The sequence below is a fragment of the Mytilus californianus genome, unplaced genomic scaffold (genome assembly GCF_021869535.1).
Source record: "Mytilus californianus isolate M0D057914Y unplaced genomic scaffold, xbMytCali1.0.p SCAF_8, whole genome shotgun sequence".
Lineage (NCBI taxonomy): Eukaryota > Metazoa > Mollusca > Bivalvia > Mytilida > Mytilidae > Mytilus > Mytilus californianus.
In genome coordinates, this window is record NW_026262734.1 from 99,118,023 (window position 1) to 99,136,712 (window position 18,690).

An 18,690-nucleotide genomic window follows, 5' to 3' on the forward strand; every position below is an offset into this window, starting at 1 on the left:
GAAAAAAACAGGTACGAAATGTATATATAATTTAATATAATGCTTGTATTTTCTTTATAAAGGTTCATAATGTTTACATATTACCTTGTTTATAATTTGACATTCTTGACGTATCTACCAATGACACTTTTAACTTGAACATTCAGGTGCTGCTTATACATGTATATGTACTCATGGTACAAGGAAGTGCAGTGTGAAATTATGCAGGTGCTGTCAAAAAACAGTTTCATATTTCATACATTTTACTGTTCAACTTACAATCTTATAGAAACATCAATTTGTATGAACAAGGCTGTGACCTATAAACAGATAAAGGTTTACTTTTATAAATTTTGACTTGGATGGAGAGTTGTCTCATTGGCACTCATACCACATCTTCTTATATCTACTAGCTATAAGGCCAATGAATATTGACTGCCCAAATAGCATAGTTGCAGAATAAAATCCATGACGACTTGCCACAATGCCCAATCACAAAAATTTTTCGTTACTGATGAAAAAGGCAATTCAACCCGCCCAAAGACATACACAAATAAAACAGAAATTGTATATCTCACTCTATGTACATTTATATAGACCTACCAGTTTGTCCAAATATAGTATTCACGAACAGAAAATATATGCATGATACAATGTATGTTACTATGTTAGAAATATCTTAAGCATGTTGTGCAGTTTGCATCAAAATGTTATCTGATTACTAGTCCAAAGACCAATATTCCCACATTTTCCCTATGTGTCTAAACAAACTTTAACAACAACTTAATTACTAGTCTGGGGCATCAGACTACTGGCTAACAGTACAGACTGTTGTGAAAAGCACATATTTAAATCAACAACATTTCCCTATATTCATGTCAGATATTACATGTAGTTATGGCGTGCAGTTAAAAAAAATGTCTATCAACATGATAAACTGTCTATTTTTTGCATGTGTAATGTTTGATACAATAATAAAATTCATAATTTCAGGTAAATCAGCTGAGCAGAGAACAGTAGACCTAGATCACTCTTATTGTATAGTTCATGTTCCAGGTAAAATCTTTTAAAACATGTATCTTTAGAAAAATGTCATCCTCAGTCAATATATCTTAAAATGTAAATTATACATCTCATACAAAGGCTGCAATTGATATATTATCAATTTCCGAACATATTTGTATCAAAATTGTCAGCACATTACAGTCTCTTTTTAAAATCATTTAATTTTGTTGGAATAACTTCATTATTATAGATTTCATATTTTATCTTGAACAACAACAACATATTGGTTGTTATTTCAATTATTTTGAATGTTTTTTTTTAATATTGCTTACATGTATGTATTTGAAATTTTTCAGATTATATTTTTTTTAAATAATTGATCATGAAATGTACAATATCGAAAATCTTTTAACCATATCATAGTTCATAAGTTGACATCACACAAAGTAAAAATAACTGTCAGTACTATCATTTTTTACCCGCCATTTAGGATCCACCTTGTAAAATTTAGTTTTAAAGGTGAATATTCCTGAACAAATCAAATTGGTAAAATTCTGTAAATTAATTTAGTATATACAAAATGTACATGTAGGTAGGTGAACTCCAGATAAACAAATATAATAAATAGTGTCTTTTTTCTTTTTGTTGACAAGTTTTCTTTAGATTATTTATCTGGCTGAAATTATAATTTAATGTAGATTTTTTTTCTGAGCATCTGTGTTGGGCAAGTTGCAAAAGTAATTTTTTTTGCTAAATAGAAAATAGTTACCAAGTACATGAAATATCTTGCAATATACAACAAAATCATCTAAAACTTCAAATTTATAGATGAAAGTATAAAAAAGCATTAAGTGTATATTTCAAAAAATAAAATCATTTTAAATATGAAGGGAAGATAATTTTATTAATTTATAATAGATAATATCCCTTATGGAACTGAATTGTTTGCCGCAAACTTGCAGCAGACTTGCTGCAAGCTTGCGGCAAACAAAAAGTTTGCAGGAACACAGAAAATAGTGTTTGCAGATGTTTGCCGCTAGCTGCAAACTTCCGGCAAACATTGCAGCTTTTTGCTGCAAGCTTGCGGCAAGTTTGCAGAAACATCAATGTTTGCCGTAAGATTGCCAGAAAGTTTAAAATTATAAAGATTGTTTGCCGCAAGATTGCAGAAAACTTTGACCATTCTATATGTTTGCCGCAAGATTGCTGAAAACTTTGACCATTCTATATGTTTGCCAGAACATTGCAAGAATTACACAATATTGACTGGGCATGCCTAGTTGGCACTTCCTGGAAGTTATCAATTTGAAATTGTGGCTAGGTCATGTTGGTTGTGTTTGGAAAATGCATTTCACAAATAAGAGATCAAGGAGGCATTTTGGTTCAATAGATAAAGATATTCAGTATGTAATTTTGTAAGTACAAATTATTCATAGAATGTTTTAATAAAATAATTAATGTTATCATCATACATAATAAAGTAAGCAACTATATATACATGTATGTGTGTAATGAAAAACTTTAGCTATTATAAGTTTGAATTTTGTAACTGATGTACTGTACCATGTTTATTAAAACTAAGTTCAATTCTGTTATGCAATTGTTACCTAGCTTTATTCTCAATACACATTTGAGATTTATCCTTTTTCATTTCTTAATACAGGTATATGATGTCATTTGAGAATGACCCCTGCCCCCTTTTTCCAAACTCAAATGCATGTATGTATTTCCTTAAATCTCGTAAGTTTGCAAGAACTCTTTCAATGACTGTTTGTATACAGGCATGAATTGATTTTTTAAAAATGTTGCTGTGTAATTTGAAAGAGATAAATTGAATATGTCTACACACATGACATTGGTATAATGTGTAGTTCCTGCAAGTTTGCCGCAAGTTTGCAACAAACAATTGCCGCAAGCTTGCAGCAAACAATTGCCGCAAGCTTGCGGCAAATCTTATTTGCATAATTATGTTTGCAGCAAGCTTGCCGCAACCTTCATTTGCATGGTAAAATGGTTGCGGCAAGTTTGCAGCAAATGTTTGCTGCAAGCTTGCGGCAATGTTTGCTGCAAACTTGCGGCAAATGTTTGCCGCAGAGCTTATTTTTCGGTAAGGGATATGGATTTCATTAAATAATTTTAGATTTTGAAGCAGAGATTGAACTAGGGCCTGGAGACGAAGGGAAGGTACCAGATGACATTGACACCACTATCTTTACTGCTACTCCTCTACCTGTGGAAACAACAGGTAAATTTATATATTTATGACTAGACATAGGAGCTGTATATTTCTAAATGGACTGGAGGATATGTGGGAAGGTGTGAAGTTACAAATTTTATACATTAACCTTGGCAATCAAATGAAATAAATCAAGTAGTGCAGCACTGTTCTATTTCTGGATTTAAACATATCATAATCTAATAAGTGTCTTACATGTATATTAGAATGTTCCTTATTAGTCCCCTACCTACGAAATCGAAGGGGACTTTAGGTTTGCACTCTGTCTGTCCATCCGTCAGTCTGGCAAATCAGTTTTCCACACTTTTTTTCTTCATGCTTGAAGATATTGATTTGATATTTCGTGTATTGTTTTATCATGACAAGTTACAGATCAAGTTCGAATTTTGTTCCTGTCTGATGATTTTGTGCAGAGTTGTGGTCCTTTGACTTAGAAAAATCACTAAAATAATCAGTTTTCTGCACTTTTTTTTGTTATTCTTGAAGATATTGATTTATCAATTGGTATATAGTTCTATCATGACAAGTTACAGTTCAAGTTCGAATTTTGTTCCGGTCTGATGATTTTGTGCAAAGTTATGGTCTTTGGACTTAGAAAATTCACTCTAATAATCAGTTTTCCACACTTTTTTCCGCCATGCTTAAAGATATTGATTTGAAAATTGGTATACAGTTTTATCATGACAAGTTACAGATCAAGTTCGAATTTTGTTCCGGACTGATGACTTGTGCAGAGTTATGGTCCTTGGACTTAGTAAATTCACTTAAATAATCAGTTTTCAACACTTTTTTCACAAGTTATAGATCAGGTTAGAATTTTGTTCCAATACAATGAATTTATAACCGGTAGGGCACTATGTATTGCCATGCAATACTCACAGAGTGCTTGTTGCAGTGAATTTGTATAGCCACAATGTACAAAAATGTACTTTGAAACAAATGTTTTATTTTGAGATTTTTTAGTTTTTTACTTAACTAGTCAAATAACAATCACTTTATATTGTTATTTTGAGATTTTTTACTTTGATCTATTTGCAGAATGTGATTTTCCATTAGTAAAGGGGCATAACTCTAAGAATAGTTTAAGTGACACCACCAAAATTCAAACTTGATCTTTGTTTTGTGGTAAAAAGCATTTTGTTTAAGTTTCATAATGTTTGGTTGAGGCAAACTAAAGTTAGAGAACAGAAACCAACTTGGGGACAAACTGACGGACAAGGGTAAAACTTAATGCCCCCATATGCTACAGCGGGGGCATAAAATTTGGAAAAATGTTTTTTAATCCACAAATCAATGTCTCAATTGGCAGCGTTTATCTGACCATGACCTCATTTTCTTGGTTCATTGGTTTAGGACAAGACCTTAAAAAATAAAAAAAATTCCTGTCCAAATTTAAATATAGGGTTGGATAGAGGAAAGAAGTGTTATACGACGTGTATTTATATTTGAACTGAAATTGCAGATTCAGAATCTCAGACTTACCATCCAACTTATTCTGACAGCAGTACAAATGTCAACTTGAAGACCATGAGAAGACAGTTATTTGTTTTAGATGTGGAAAAGAAGCCTAAAGCCTATACAGGTATTTAAAAGGTCTCCGTATTATAAATATAAGATTGGAATGAAAGCATGGTGTATTATTCTTAATTTAGAAAAGATTGGTCTATTTAATATATGTAGACTTTTCGATTATTTTTTAGAGATTTAAAAAAAAAGGATTAACTATAATCAAATTTAGATGTAAAATTAAGATCAATTGAAATTGTTGCATTAACACATTATCATTTTTTACAGCCTCATTGTTGTAAATTTACAGGAATGACACTGGATGTCTTGAAACTTGTTTTTAGTCACGTAGAGTTGAAGGCTTCTAGGATGAAGTAATGGTATGGGTCATCTAGGGTTGATGACAGCTTCGACGATACAGAGAATGATGTCAGTGGACAAGTGAGTGATCTGTCTCATAATTCACTTTAGTTAAAACCTTACCTATATTTTATTCAAATCCTCGACATCAATAGAAAGATTTCCTCAGACAGATCTGTTCTTTTTGATGGATTTAGAGCACTTATTCAAGCAATGGCCAGTGTTAATACTTTATATGAAAAATCAACACATGGTCATTTCTCAAAAACGTGTCTCTTCATTGATTCACATCCCCCTACAAGGTTTTCATTATTACCTGTAAAAACACGAAAAATGAAACAATAAATATTTCTTGTTTTGCATCAAAGGTTTATATATCAAGCATTGTTTACAACGTCCACTGGTTTTATTAGTGGATACACTGTTGGAACAGCGCCCCCTAGCGACTTGGCATAATAATTTTGTATAAACTGATTTTTGTTCTTACTGATGGTACCATGAAATTGTGATCAAATCAACCTGAATATTTTTTACAATGGTATTCATTATATAACTTATTAAAATAAATTACCAATGATGAAAAGTAACAGTTTTCAGGGTTTACTGAACATTACAATTTATTTGAAAAAATATCACGTGTATCTTTATGCCAAGTCATGAGCAGAACTCGTGTAAACATACCCTACTATTATTACATATAAGACTAAGGACCATGTCAACTGGTTGTTTTTAATTAGAAAGGCAGATAAAAGCAAAGATTAAAATTATGAAAAATAGCCATATTATATGCATTTACAGAAATTTTCTGTGGAAACAAACAAAAATTCATCTCATATGTTATGATTAAATTAACTTTCCGTGTGAAATAGTTCCAAAAAATAGTACATGTTATCTTAAACATGTCAGTTGGGCTTTTAATAATATTATTTAGAATGCCATATTCGATATGTTTATTTAGATATTTTGCCCCTGGCTTTAACATGTTAAATCTCATAAGCCAGAAAAATGATGAAAATCACCAAAAATAAGTAATAAACAATAAAAAATTAACAAATCTCATTATTGGACAATTGATGTATAAAGTCTTTTCTTGAATTTTTTTTTAACAGAAAAGGGGAGCATTAAGGGAGTTGAAACTTTGGGAAGAGTACCTGATGAGCCTTGTACGACTGAGGAAGGGATTGGACACAGATGTTTTAGCAGATATGTTGTGTATAAGTTCTTCAACTGTTTCCAGGATCTTTACCACATGGATTGTGTTTTTGCGGAAGGAACTGGATTTTCTTATCAAGTGGCCCACTAAAGACCAAATAAAGGAAAATATGCCAAAATCTTTTAAGTATTTCCCTCAAACCAGAGTAGTTATAGATTGCACTGAATTTTTTGTTCAAAAACCCTCATTACCTTCTGCCCAGAGAATCACTTGGTCAAGTTATAAGCATAATAATACATTAAAACTTCTGGTAGGTATAACACCAAGTGGTTCATTCTGTTTCTTGTCAAAGTTGTGGTCAGGGGCAGTTTCAGACCGCAGGATTACACAAGCATCTGGGTTCTTGGAAAAACTGGAGTTTGGCGATGAGGTTATGGCTGACCGTGGATTCACCATAAGTGATCTCTTGGCTTTGAAGGGGGCAACTCTTGCAATTCCACCTTTTGCAAATGGCAGACAGCTGATCACTCCATCTGGACTACAACCTATACATGGATACTTCGGATTTACCACCAAACCAGTTTCAGTTATGCATTTATTCCTTTTCAATCCATGAGCTGTTTGGTATAGGTTCCTGGCTTTTGATTCGTTGCGTCTACCCCAGTCTAAGGCCATTTCCTGGAATTTATTCTTTGCAGAAAGTGATTCACTACCTATAATTCGGCTGCAAATAAGATCTGGGTCCTCATTATTCATTATAGCCTGAAAGTTAGAAGCAGTAATTAAACCTTTCCTCATAGTGAACCATAAATTGTTGCTACTCTGGCCCTGAGTTGCCTTTGATATAAGCATCACATCATCTGAACTGAATGATAAGCTAGCCATAAATTTTTCAACTATATCCTCTTCATTATCAATTAAACATACATACTTATCTTTAAAATACTTAGCCTTAGTAGGAATTGTCAAGTCCTGCATTGCCTCTGAAAAGTCCATTGGTAACACATCTACTGGTTTATGGGGTAGAAATTCTAGTGCTCTTGCCTCTGGATTTATCTATTAAAAAAAAGTAACCAAAGCATTAGTTATATATTTTACAGGAAAAAAAAAACATTGTTGAATTTAAGAATTGGAAGAAAAATATTAACTGAAAATCTAGACAATGGTACAAGATATATTGTATGATTTTTATGTGAGAGGGACATTTTAATGATTTTAATATTTTTGTTCAATATATGATGTATTTTCTTAAAAGTAAGTTGTTAAAAATTTAAAAAGAAAATTAAATATGAAAAATTTACACAATGTTTAAGGGTGTGTTCTTACTAATGCTATTTTTTTCAGAGTTGGTAAGTAATAAAAAATGAATTTGTTGATATTCTTTGTTTTTTGTTTATAATTTTAACTTTTACCTTTACTGGCTTTGTGGTGTTTTGTTAAAGCCAGGAGCAGAAATTATTTTTTTATAAACTGTCTTAAAAACCTTTTAAATTAGTTTTGAAATTGCTGAATTGATTGCAAATTCCTATCAATGATAAACTTGAAAAAAATTCAAAGCATAAATTTCACAAACTAAATTGTTACCTTTTCTATACTAACTTTTTTAGAAATAAGAATTAATTTTTTTAAAGTTGTAAATTAAAAAGGTTACACATGGTGCATATTATTAGTTATCTTGGTGTAATCAGGGGTGTAAAATTCCGTACACCCCTGATTACACCAAGATAATGAATTTATTTCTTATGAACAATTCCTTTACTCATTTTTAAACGAGGATGTAAAATTGAAAAGTGGTAATGAAAAATTTCCAGTGTAAAATTTTTTTTATTTTATTTTTTTCTACATTTAAATTTTTTTTTTTTTACATTTTATATTTTTTTCTTTATTTTGGCAAAACTTTATTTTTTTAAATTTTTTGGCAAAATTTTATTTATCCCCGGGTGAACAAGGATGGGGTGTTATCTACAGCGGGGTAATAAACAATCAGATTGCAGTATTTTTGCTGCATAAGAAATAAATATATATATATGTGCTGCAGTGCAAAAATTTTAAAAAATACTGATATTGCATTGAACATTTAAGAACAGTAATGCAGTATTAAATAAAGCTTTCACTGTTAATAAAAATTAATTAAAATATGAGTAGTATTAAAGTGTGTTATATTGTTACAAAAATGTCTGGCACAAAATAATATTATTTTGATTAATTTTTTGCTGTTAATATTTTTGAATTTGTAAATGTTACTGTCCAATTTTGTCAGTCCTTTAACTTCTCAAGAATGGTTGGTGTATGCTATAACTATGCACCATGTGTAAGCACCATGATACCTATTTTTAATGGACACGAGTTCTGCTCAAGACTTCATTTTGAGGTTTAAAAATTAAATATAATAAAGATATCTGGACAGTATCAAACCTCAAGAGGAGTCGCTAGAGGGCGCTGTACTTGAATGTATAGTGTATCCACCAATAAAACCGGTGGGCGTGTTGTTAAAATATTTGTTGTTATACCTGTGCTAATTTACTTGCAAACTGTTTTATCTTCTCGTCTTCTGCAGCTCTGTCAACCATCTGTCTAGGATCAAAACTGGATACTACATGGTCTGCTGATGATACACATGCTTCCATCCTCCTATTTTGGGATATTACAATATTTAAATGTATTTATTGGTAAAGCATTAAATGTTGGCATTGTATAAAATTGAGAATGGAAATGGGGAATGTGTCAAAGAGACAACAACCCGACCATAGAACAGACAACAGCAGAAGGTCACCAACAGGTCTTCAATGCAGCGAGAAATTCCCGCACCCGGAGGCGTCCTTCAGCCGGCCCCTAAACAAATATATATACTAGTTCAGTGATAATGAACGCCATACTAAACTCCAAATTGTACACAAGAAACTAAAATTAAAAATAATACAAGACTAACAAAGGCTAGAGGCTCCTGACTTGGGATGTATTTAGGATTTCAAGGTTTTCAGTAGCGAAAGAAACTTCAAGAAGTGACAAGAAGAATATTTTAGCAACAAGAAGACTATTTAGCGACAAGAAAAATGAAAACAAAGTTCTTATTAAAATAACTTCCTAATAAATATATAAAAAAAATATGCATTGAAATGTTTTTTTTTAGATTCGAGGCCAGATGTCGATCTGTGTGTAACATATATATATGATATACATGTATTCAGTGGCGGATCCAGAGGGGGGCGTAGAGGGCGTACGCCCCCGCCTTTGCTTGCACTTTTTTTTTTTTTTTTTTTTGTAAAATGATTAATCAGACTAGACTTCGTAAACTTTGCCATTTCCCGTGTATTTAATTTTTATGCGACAATTCTTTACTTATAAAGATATTTTTCGCTCGTATTTACTGTAATATATTATTGATTATGTCAAAGTCATGTGATTTGCTACGGTGGGGTTGACCAGTGCGTCGAGGCTGAGGATGACAAGCATGACACATTCAAAGCGACAAAGGATTGAACAAGAACGTATTGACTTCTATTTCACAATTCCACCAAACAGAAAGTAATACCCTATTACACTCTCATGAAAAAAAAATTTCCACATCAATATTATTTACCTACGAAAACCGTTGTTTAACCCAACACGCCCCAGCCTATTAATAACATAGCTGAATAATGATCCCCAGTCAGTAAGCTCTAGATAGATTTAAAGTCTAAGGTACGGACCATTTGATTTGAAAGGGCACTCTGAGATATTTGAGAGAAAAAGTTCTGACCCTGATTTTTGCCTTAAACAAAAATTCTAGTCGTATCTGGATTGAAATCAATAATCTTGTCCACTTTTTTGAAAATTTCCAACAGAATTATTTAGCATTAAATGAACATGATGAATAAAAAACGGTCTTAATTTTTTTTGTGGCCAGGGGTTTGCATGTAATTCCCATATCTGACCGGAATGTCTGTTTCGCCGAACTGATATATTGAATACTTTTTTCAAGGCCCGACTGCAACCTGCCTGCTTGGCCTTTATGTCTCCATTTGTCGACCGTCGTTCCTAAATTCGTTGCCATTTTAGACTCATTCGTAGCCTTTGGTTGATTTGGAATCCCTCACTTACCTTGTTGGGTGAAACATTTCAACCAAACATTTGGATAGAAATTGCTTGTTTGTCTTTCTTAACTCGTGTCGGTCGTATTGTAAATTTCATTGAATAGCCCGGCGTATATCTTGTTTACAACAAGAAATCTGTGAAGATATGCTAACTAAACATACAACAAACGAGAATTTTCTATGTCCATTTTTTACTGACAAATCCCACATCAAATATATTTGTACATAGCTTTGGATCCATCTATTCATTTTATAATAATGGGGAGAATACGGCATCAAAAATGTTCAACCCTTACACTTTAACTATATAATATACATGCCCCACGTCAGGAACCGTTAAAAAGTGTAATTTATGTTTTTTTAGCCAAAAAAAGGTCAAAAACAATTTTACATACTTCGCCCCCCCTTTCAAAAATCCTGGATCCGCCCCTGGTATTTATCATATATTTAGTACAAAATATAGCAATTTTGTATATCTAATAAAGGTTCTTTTTTCCAGTCTGTATCGCATACCCTGTATCGCATACCCCGTATCGCATAGCTAAACCCGTATCGCATAGCTAAATCTGTATCACATACCTGGCGTGACATCATAAATCAAATGACGTCAACGTTTGACCTATGACGTCCAGTTGCTGTATTTCCTGGCATAGGAAAAAAGTGAATTTCCACTCAAGAAATGTCATATCATTTGAACTAAAATCTATATTTTTCCAAAAAAATATTACCCAGTAGAACTTTATAAGCGATTTGTATAAAATAGATACAATAAGTTTTTTTAGTGGGAACTCACTTTTGTCCAATGACTGTGTATATAGGAATCCCCTGTTTGTCTGTTAATAATATTTGAATAGATGATACATGGTAACATTGTTGTCCATATTTATGTATACAAATGAGTTCAGATTGTAGTAAAAAATATTGGGAAGGTGGGTTGTATTCTGCAGGAGGGAACAGTTGACACTATTGTTAGTGAATGCTTTTAAATACATGGTCTTAAAGAATATTATTTGCGAGTTTCATAGCTCTATATTGAGCATGTAATAAGGTTGTAGGGGACATTACGATGTGGATATTAAGCAAATAAGGAAGTCTATAACAAAAAACTAAGTCACCTGGAAAAATACAGGAAAATCCTTATGTTCTTTTGTTTGTTATATTTTCCGACGATTTAAAAAAAAACGTATATGACATTAATCTGATTCTATTTAAATATATGATAAACAGAATAATAAATGACAAAATCCGTATCGCATGCTGTATCACCACTTGACCAATATCAGCCCTCGATCGGGACCTTCGGCTCTCGGGACTGATATTGGTTTCTGGTGGTGATACAGCATGCGATACGGATTTTGCCATGTATTATTCTATATATACTAAATACTGTAATATATGAGGGAAATCTAGAATATTTTTATTAATTTTTTCATTTTACCAGTGCTAAAGATAAAAATGATAAAGTTAAAACCTTGGCTTGATAATCTTCATTCGTTCCACCTCTACTGGTTCATCGTGTTCCCTCTTTCGTTTCTTCCACTGGCAAGGACCGTCAGTAACAGACTTCTTCTCAAATGCCTCCAACTCGTATAAGCATGCTGCAACATGACGACAAGCTCCATCAGCACTGCAATAAAATTGTATTAAGAGAAAGTTAGTACATGCATACATGTTCATTTGTGAAATGATCTGTATAATACTAATATCTTTATAGATTTTTACGGTTAACTAAACATGAGCGTTTTAGATTGCACGTCATCAAATTACATCAGCAGAATTGTTAACTTCTACCTGCCAAATACTGGACACAGAAGCTAGAAAACCAACCTTGAGTTTTGACAAATAGCAATGAAATATTACCTCATCACCCTGCACTTGAGGCTGTCATACAAATGTACTTACAAACTAGTTTAACCCCACCACATTGTGTATGTGCATGTCCCAAGTCAGGAATCTGTAATAAAAGGGTCATTGTTTGTTGAAATATTTCATATTTGTTTTTCTTACATTATTTTGTACATAAATCAGACCATTAGCTTTCTTCTTTGGATTGTTTTACATTTGTCATTTCAATTTTTTTATAGCTGACTATTCCCTTTGAGTTTTTCTCATTGTTGAAGATTGTACGGTTATCTATAGATGTTAATTTCCCTGTCATTTTGTCACTTGTGGAGAGTTGTTTCATTGGAAATCATACCACATCTTCTTATTTTCATATTACAATAGAAACTATAGTGGGTCGAGAATTTGTCAAATATAATATTTTTATATTTACCCTCCTGGACATTCACAGTAAGCTGCTTTAACATCACCTAGAGTCTTCTCAACAACAAACCAACACTGGTAGGTCATCTTCCCAGTCAACGTCTTTGCCCTCTGTGTTGGCCTCACCTTTCCAATAAAAACACAAACTGAGCTGTCATCTTTTAAGTAGTTGACTTTCATTTCCTGGACATGTCCATCGTAAAACAAGCGGTAGTCCTCTGCACTCTTATAAGCTTTCAACTTCTTTTTATCGTAATCTGAACGGTGCAACAACAAATAATTGAAAATGTCATACAAGGAAAAGTCAGGTACACCAGAAAAATCTTCAACATATCTGAAAAAATAAAAGGTTTTCAAATTAACACTACAGAATTCATTGCTGGTATGAAATTAACAGATTAACAGATAATTCTAGTAAGACATGTATAATAGTAAGGTGAAAAATACTGATTGGGAATATGAGCCCTCGCCAGTACATGCAGTTCAGACAGTTGAAAGTTATATATACTAGACAGTTGAAAGTTATATATACTTATACATATGAAAATGCATAAAGTATTTTCTAAATAGATGTTTAATGATATATTATATTACATGTACAACAAAATGTTAAGTAGATCTTAATCTATATACTTACTGTACATGAATTTGTTGGACTTGAAATAAAAAGAAAATCAATGTGGAAAAATTATGATAATTGTGGTAATATATCCGCTTAATTCTTGCAATTCAAAAGTTTACTCATACAATGACTTTATTTCATTAAACCCTAAAATTCTTAAGTTTTTGGCAGTTAATATTTATATTAAAGATATTTAATTTCAATAATAATAATCTAATAAATTTGCGTTCTGTGTAGATAAGTTTTCATTTAAGTGGGGCGAGTTGGCAGACCTGAAAATTATATATTCATCTAGATTTTACCTTTTTTTCATTAAGTGGGGCGAGTTGGCAGGAGAAAAATTAACAGGATTTAACCCTTTTCACAAGTGGGCGATTTTTGAAAAAGTGGGGCGAGTTGGTAAACCAGTTTGGGGCGATTTTTTTAAAAGTGGGGCGAGTTAGTGAAAAAGTGGGGCGATTTGCCAGTGGGGCGATTTGTCCTGCTTCCTTATTGATCAAGTAAAATTGTATAAAAAAATGTAATAGCTACATGTTTTGAACGACTAAATTTTAGGGGCCATGGGCTATCCCTTTAATTATAATGTAAAATTGCTATAAATGGATATTCTTTTGAACTGAGTCTATTTACTTCTAATGGAAAAAGTTTATAGAAAATTGAACAGTTATTGTCATATTATTATTTTTTAAAAAGTTTAAAGTCTTAAAAGTTTTCAATATTTAGAAGTTTGCATATATGTAGGGTTGTTTCTTCTTAGGGAGCTATTTGATAGTTAAGGGGTGGGGGAAAATTTTGTCCTGCATTTTTTTTAAATTGTAATCTCTGTCCTGCTTTTTTATTTTTCACTCTATACGGTCCTGCCTTTTTTATTTATTAGTTTATCCTGACTTTTTTTTACATGAATTGTCATAGCCTGCCTTTTTTTTTGCAAAGTGCCTTAACCCGCCTTTTTTTTACTCAAAACTTCTGTCATGCCTATTTTTTTTCAAATTTCATCCTAGCCTAACCCCCACCCACCCACCCAAAGTGAAATCGTAGCTCCCTTAATAAAATTGTTTTGGACTGACATGAATAATCATATTTTTGAAAAAATACTGAAATAATATGAGTTTTAAAAATGATTTCATTATACTGCTAGAAAAATGTATTTTAGTAATTGGCTTCAGACACACAGGTAAGGAAGAATGACCCTTCTTTTACTTTAGGGATCCCAGTACTTTAGGGTTATATATGGTTTATTTATGGTTAGGGTTACAACTAGGTTTTAAGGTTAAGACAGAGGTTGGTTTTATGGATGGGACTAGTGATATGGCATGTATGGTAGAGTTGGACTTGTGGCACAAGTTGTGCTATGGTTGGGTTAGGTAAGGGTTAAGTTTAAGGGATGTGACTAACATGTGCTATGTATGGTTTGGTAATGTAAGGGTTAGGTTTTAAAGATGGGACTGGTGCTATGCTATATATGGTTGCGGTACATGGCCCTGTGTGTAAGGATTAGGTTTAACCTATTTTCAGTGGTTATTGGTACTTTTAACTTTTGGGTTACGGTTGAAACTAGGTTCTAAGGGTTAGCTTCTAGGGAAGACAGTGTTATGTTCAGGTTATGGGTTAGGTAAATCATGAAAAAAAAACTTTAGGTTTAGGGTTCATTTATGGTCAATGTTGTTAGCATATATGTGATGTTCTAGGTTAAAGTAAGGTTTTATATTTAGGGCTACTGTCATGGTAAGGTATGGGTTTGGGTAAAGTTTAGTTGAGCATATTTTTATATAGTTTGGGAGCCCGTAAATTAAAAGAAGGCCGAAAATATGACTTTCTGACTTATTTTGACTGTATAACTCATTCAAACGACAAGGGATATAATAAAAATTTTAAGTTAAGTAAAGGTACGAATTTTGGTTAATTTTATGGCAAGTTTAGTATGGGCATACATATTCTACGTGGATAGCCACGCGTTGGGACCCCCTTAGTAAAAAACGGTCAAAACCCGGTTTAAATAAGTATGCAGAGTAGGGTAAAAGCCATAGAAATGAATAGAAAATTATCTTAATTACCTTTCTAAGGTAAACGGGTCTGAAAAACTACAACCGGCTCTTCTCAGGCGATCTTGTAGGGTAGAGTCGACGTCGTCTGCTAGAAAATTGGGATCATACGGAATCTTCAATTTTTCCACCGCCTCAGCTAAACTGGCCAAATCTCTCTGTTTATAACCATTTGCCACTATTCCTCTATCTCGTAAATACAGCTGAATCTTTGAAATTGTCAATGATTTAAAAGATAACACCGTGATTGTAATAGAATAGCAGAATGAAACAATTTGTTTTGTGGAATCGCTATGGTAAACAAGCAAAAACTGTGACGTATTTTGCCCCACCTATTTACGGTCGATATATTTTGCAGATTTGAAAGCGAAACGCCGATTAATGTGCAAGTGGTCTAATCTATTTTTGAACGTCAACTTGTGTTTGTTACTGACTCAAGGGTAAGTGCTTTTACAATGATTCAAAATGCCCTTCCACTGTTAGTTCGGTATAATAAAACAATTGTGGCCCCTTAGAAGCGATGAATATCCAAAATTGTCAACCCTTAAAAGTTATTTCACTTCGGGATAATTGTATAAAATATCTCCTGGTCACCAGACGATGAGAACAAGATGGGAACCAGAATAGAAAAGTAACACGAGTTATCTCGCCTTGAAATGTCCGTAATTCTTGTACATGATAAAAGCCGGCCAAAAATGACAAATTCGAAACAGTTTAAACGAGAAAACTAACGGCCTAATTTATGTTAAAAAAATTAACGAAAAACAAATATGTAACACAGCAACAAACGACAACCACTGAATTACAGGCTCCTGACTTGGGACAGGTACATACATTCAGAATGTGGCGAGTTTAAACATGTTAGTGGGACCCCAACGCTCCCCTAACCTAGGACAGTGGTGTAACAGTACACCATAAGAATTAACGAACTAGCAAAATCAGTTGAAAAAGGCTTAACTCATCAGATGGAAACAAATAGAAATACACATAACAAAAACACAGAGTGGACGTGGCCGGGTACTTGTACATCCCAACAACACAAATACACTAACTTAAAGTACAGATCTGAGAGTACTCGCAGTTACTGACAGCTAGTTCAAAGCCACTAGCAACTAATAAAAATAATCATGCATATAAGACTTAATTATCGATCAGTACACATCCAACATCTAATGGATTTGGTTTAGAGATGTTATAAACAGCAGAGAAAAATATGACCTTGTGCAATGCCAAGATACAGGTATCCACAAATTGTAGAACCATGCAAGGACTCAGTATAAAATTCTTGAAATTGTTAGTTTTCAGTCTTTCTCCGTATATAAGAGATCATAATGAATTAATGACGACGCTCAGAGAATTTAATGAGGTTGCTTTCGTTACTATGAATTTATTTGCACTTTCTTGAAGCTTTTAATTTTCAATTTAATAGAATAATTATTTTCCAGCTCACTTTTATTAATATTTATATAAATTTTTGTCTCCCTTTTCTCCTTTCTCCTGCCTCTTCTCTCCTTTCTCCCGTCTCTTCTCTCCTTTCTCCCGTCCCTTTCCCCTTTCTCCCACCCCCTCTCTTCCTGTCTTCCTTTACCCTGTCCGCCCCTCATAAGGAGTTCCTTAACGGGCACTAGCCAGATGAACAGAAATGTTTGTTAATTGTTACTGTATGTGGATATAAAACGAAGAGTGTTCAGTTTCTTTGGAACCTTATGGAGAAAATATATACGTGTGGTATTCAGTAGCAGCTTTCCGTTTAGTCGTTGTTGTAACGTATCGATCTGATGAGTTAAGCCCATTTCAACTGTTTTTTTATAGTGTTGTTCTGTTGAGCTGTTACACCAATGTCCCAGGTTTGGAGGAGGATTGGAGCGCCCACGAACATGTTCAACCCTGCCACATTCTGTATGTGCCTGTCCAAGTCAGGAGCCAGTAATTCAGTGGTTGGTTTTTGTTGTTGTATATCATATTTGTTTTTCGTTTATTGTTTTGTACATAATCAGGCCGTTAGTTTTCTCGTTTCATTTGATTTACCTAGTCATTTCGGGCCTTTCATGGCTTGCTATGCGGTATGGGTTTTGATCGTTGCTAGCTTTCTACGTTATCTGGTCTCTGATAGAGAGTTGTCTCATTGACAATCATACCACATCTTCTTATTTTTATATCGTCTACTATATTTTCTTCATTAGAAATAGTAAGTTTATATATATGTACGTGCTAGAATTGCTTTCATTCACAAAAGAAAAGTTTGTAGAATTTATTTGAATTTGAATATTCAAAAGATTAAGGATAAATGCAAATTGTTCCGATGAGGATCCTTGGAAGATGTACGATTATGTCGCCTGATACTTCACAAAAGGCTATCATCATATTTTTTTTTTCGTTTGAAGTTTTGTACATAAATCGAAATTGTTTTATTCTCGTTTGAATTGTTTTACATTTTGTTATGTCGGGGCCTTTTATAGCTTGCGTTGTGGTATGGGTTTCGCTCATTGTTGAAAGCCATACAGTGACATTTCGTTACATATACGGTACGTCATTTGGTCTCTGGTGGATAGTTGTCTTTAATAGGCAATCATACCACATCTCCTTATTCTATATATAGTGCGTTTATTTGTTTGAAGAGATTTTTCCCAAAACATGCCGGTAGATATAACCATTATCTTTCACAATTTACCCACGAAATTATTGACCTTAATTCATGGCTCCCTTTCATTATTAAAATTTACTACAGATAACGAAAAATAGCGAAATATTTTTCATTTCAACTCCATTGCTGTTGAAGACCTTACTGCACGCATACTTTTTGCATTTTGTACCTCCGGAATAAATAAAGAGTTTTTTTTTCTTACGAAAATCTATACTTAGTTTTTCATTCTATAGAATTTTGGTTTTGGTTTTGCGACGTGCAGCTAGATCGGGCCGGGATGCCAGGCTAACCGTGTATTGAAATAAGCCCCGCCTACAAACCCAATATGGAATATACACAGTCTCCACGCGGTTGCTTTTAACCAATCATATTCCTCGAAATGTATAGGAGGTAAGATAATTGATTATTTAAGAACTTCGGGTTACTGCCCTCAAGTTTTTTTTTCATTTTTTGTTAATTATAATCTATATGAAATACTGGAGCCGCACTGGATTTGCTGATAGTCTTTTTCCTGCAACCTTTAACTCTCCAGCAACGATCAAAATAAGAACAGCAATCAATTTAGAATATACTAGCACGTGTGTATATCATGGCCACACCTCCCCAGTAACATATTCAGTATGCGATGAAAATATACATTTACTCTAATTGTAGATATTATATTTTTTAGTTAAAAATGTTTCTTAATTTTTGGACAGTCTTTTCCGAAGAAAAAAAAACGTGATCGAATTCTTAATGCCAATGAGTAGATCATTATGTTTATGAAATTAGAATGTTGAATAAGTTTTGTTTTGTATTGCTCATC

The 18,690-nt window shown here is 33.0% G+C and overlaps 1 protein-coding gene across 1 annotated transcript; it reads right to left on the reverse strand.

Moving 5' to 3' along the window:
- Positions 1-6,197: 6,197 nt before the first annotated feature.
- On the reverse strand, positions 6,198-17,277 carry LOC127712927 (uncharacterized). Its single transcript, XM_052219518.1, has 6 exons — positions 17,270-17,277; positions 15,254-15,532; positions 12,588-12,911; positions 11,784-11,939; positions 8,750-8,870; positions 6,198-7,295 (listed from the first exon to the last, which is right to left on the reverse strand). The coding sequence occupies exons 1-6, from the start codon at positions 17,275-17,277 to the stop codon at positions 6,519-6,521; spliced, it is 1,665 nt and encodes a 554-aa protein (XP_052075478.1). The 3' UTR covers positions 6,198-6,518.
- Positions 17,278-18,690: the final 1,413 nt, after the last annotated feature.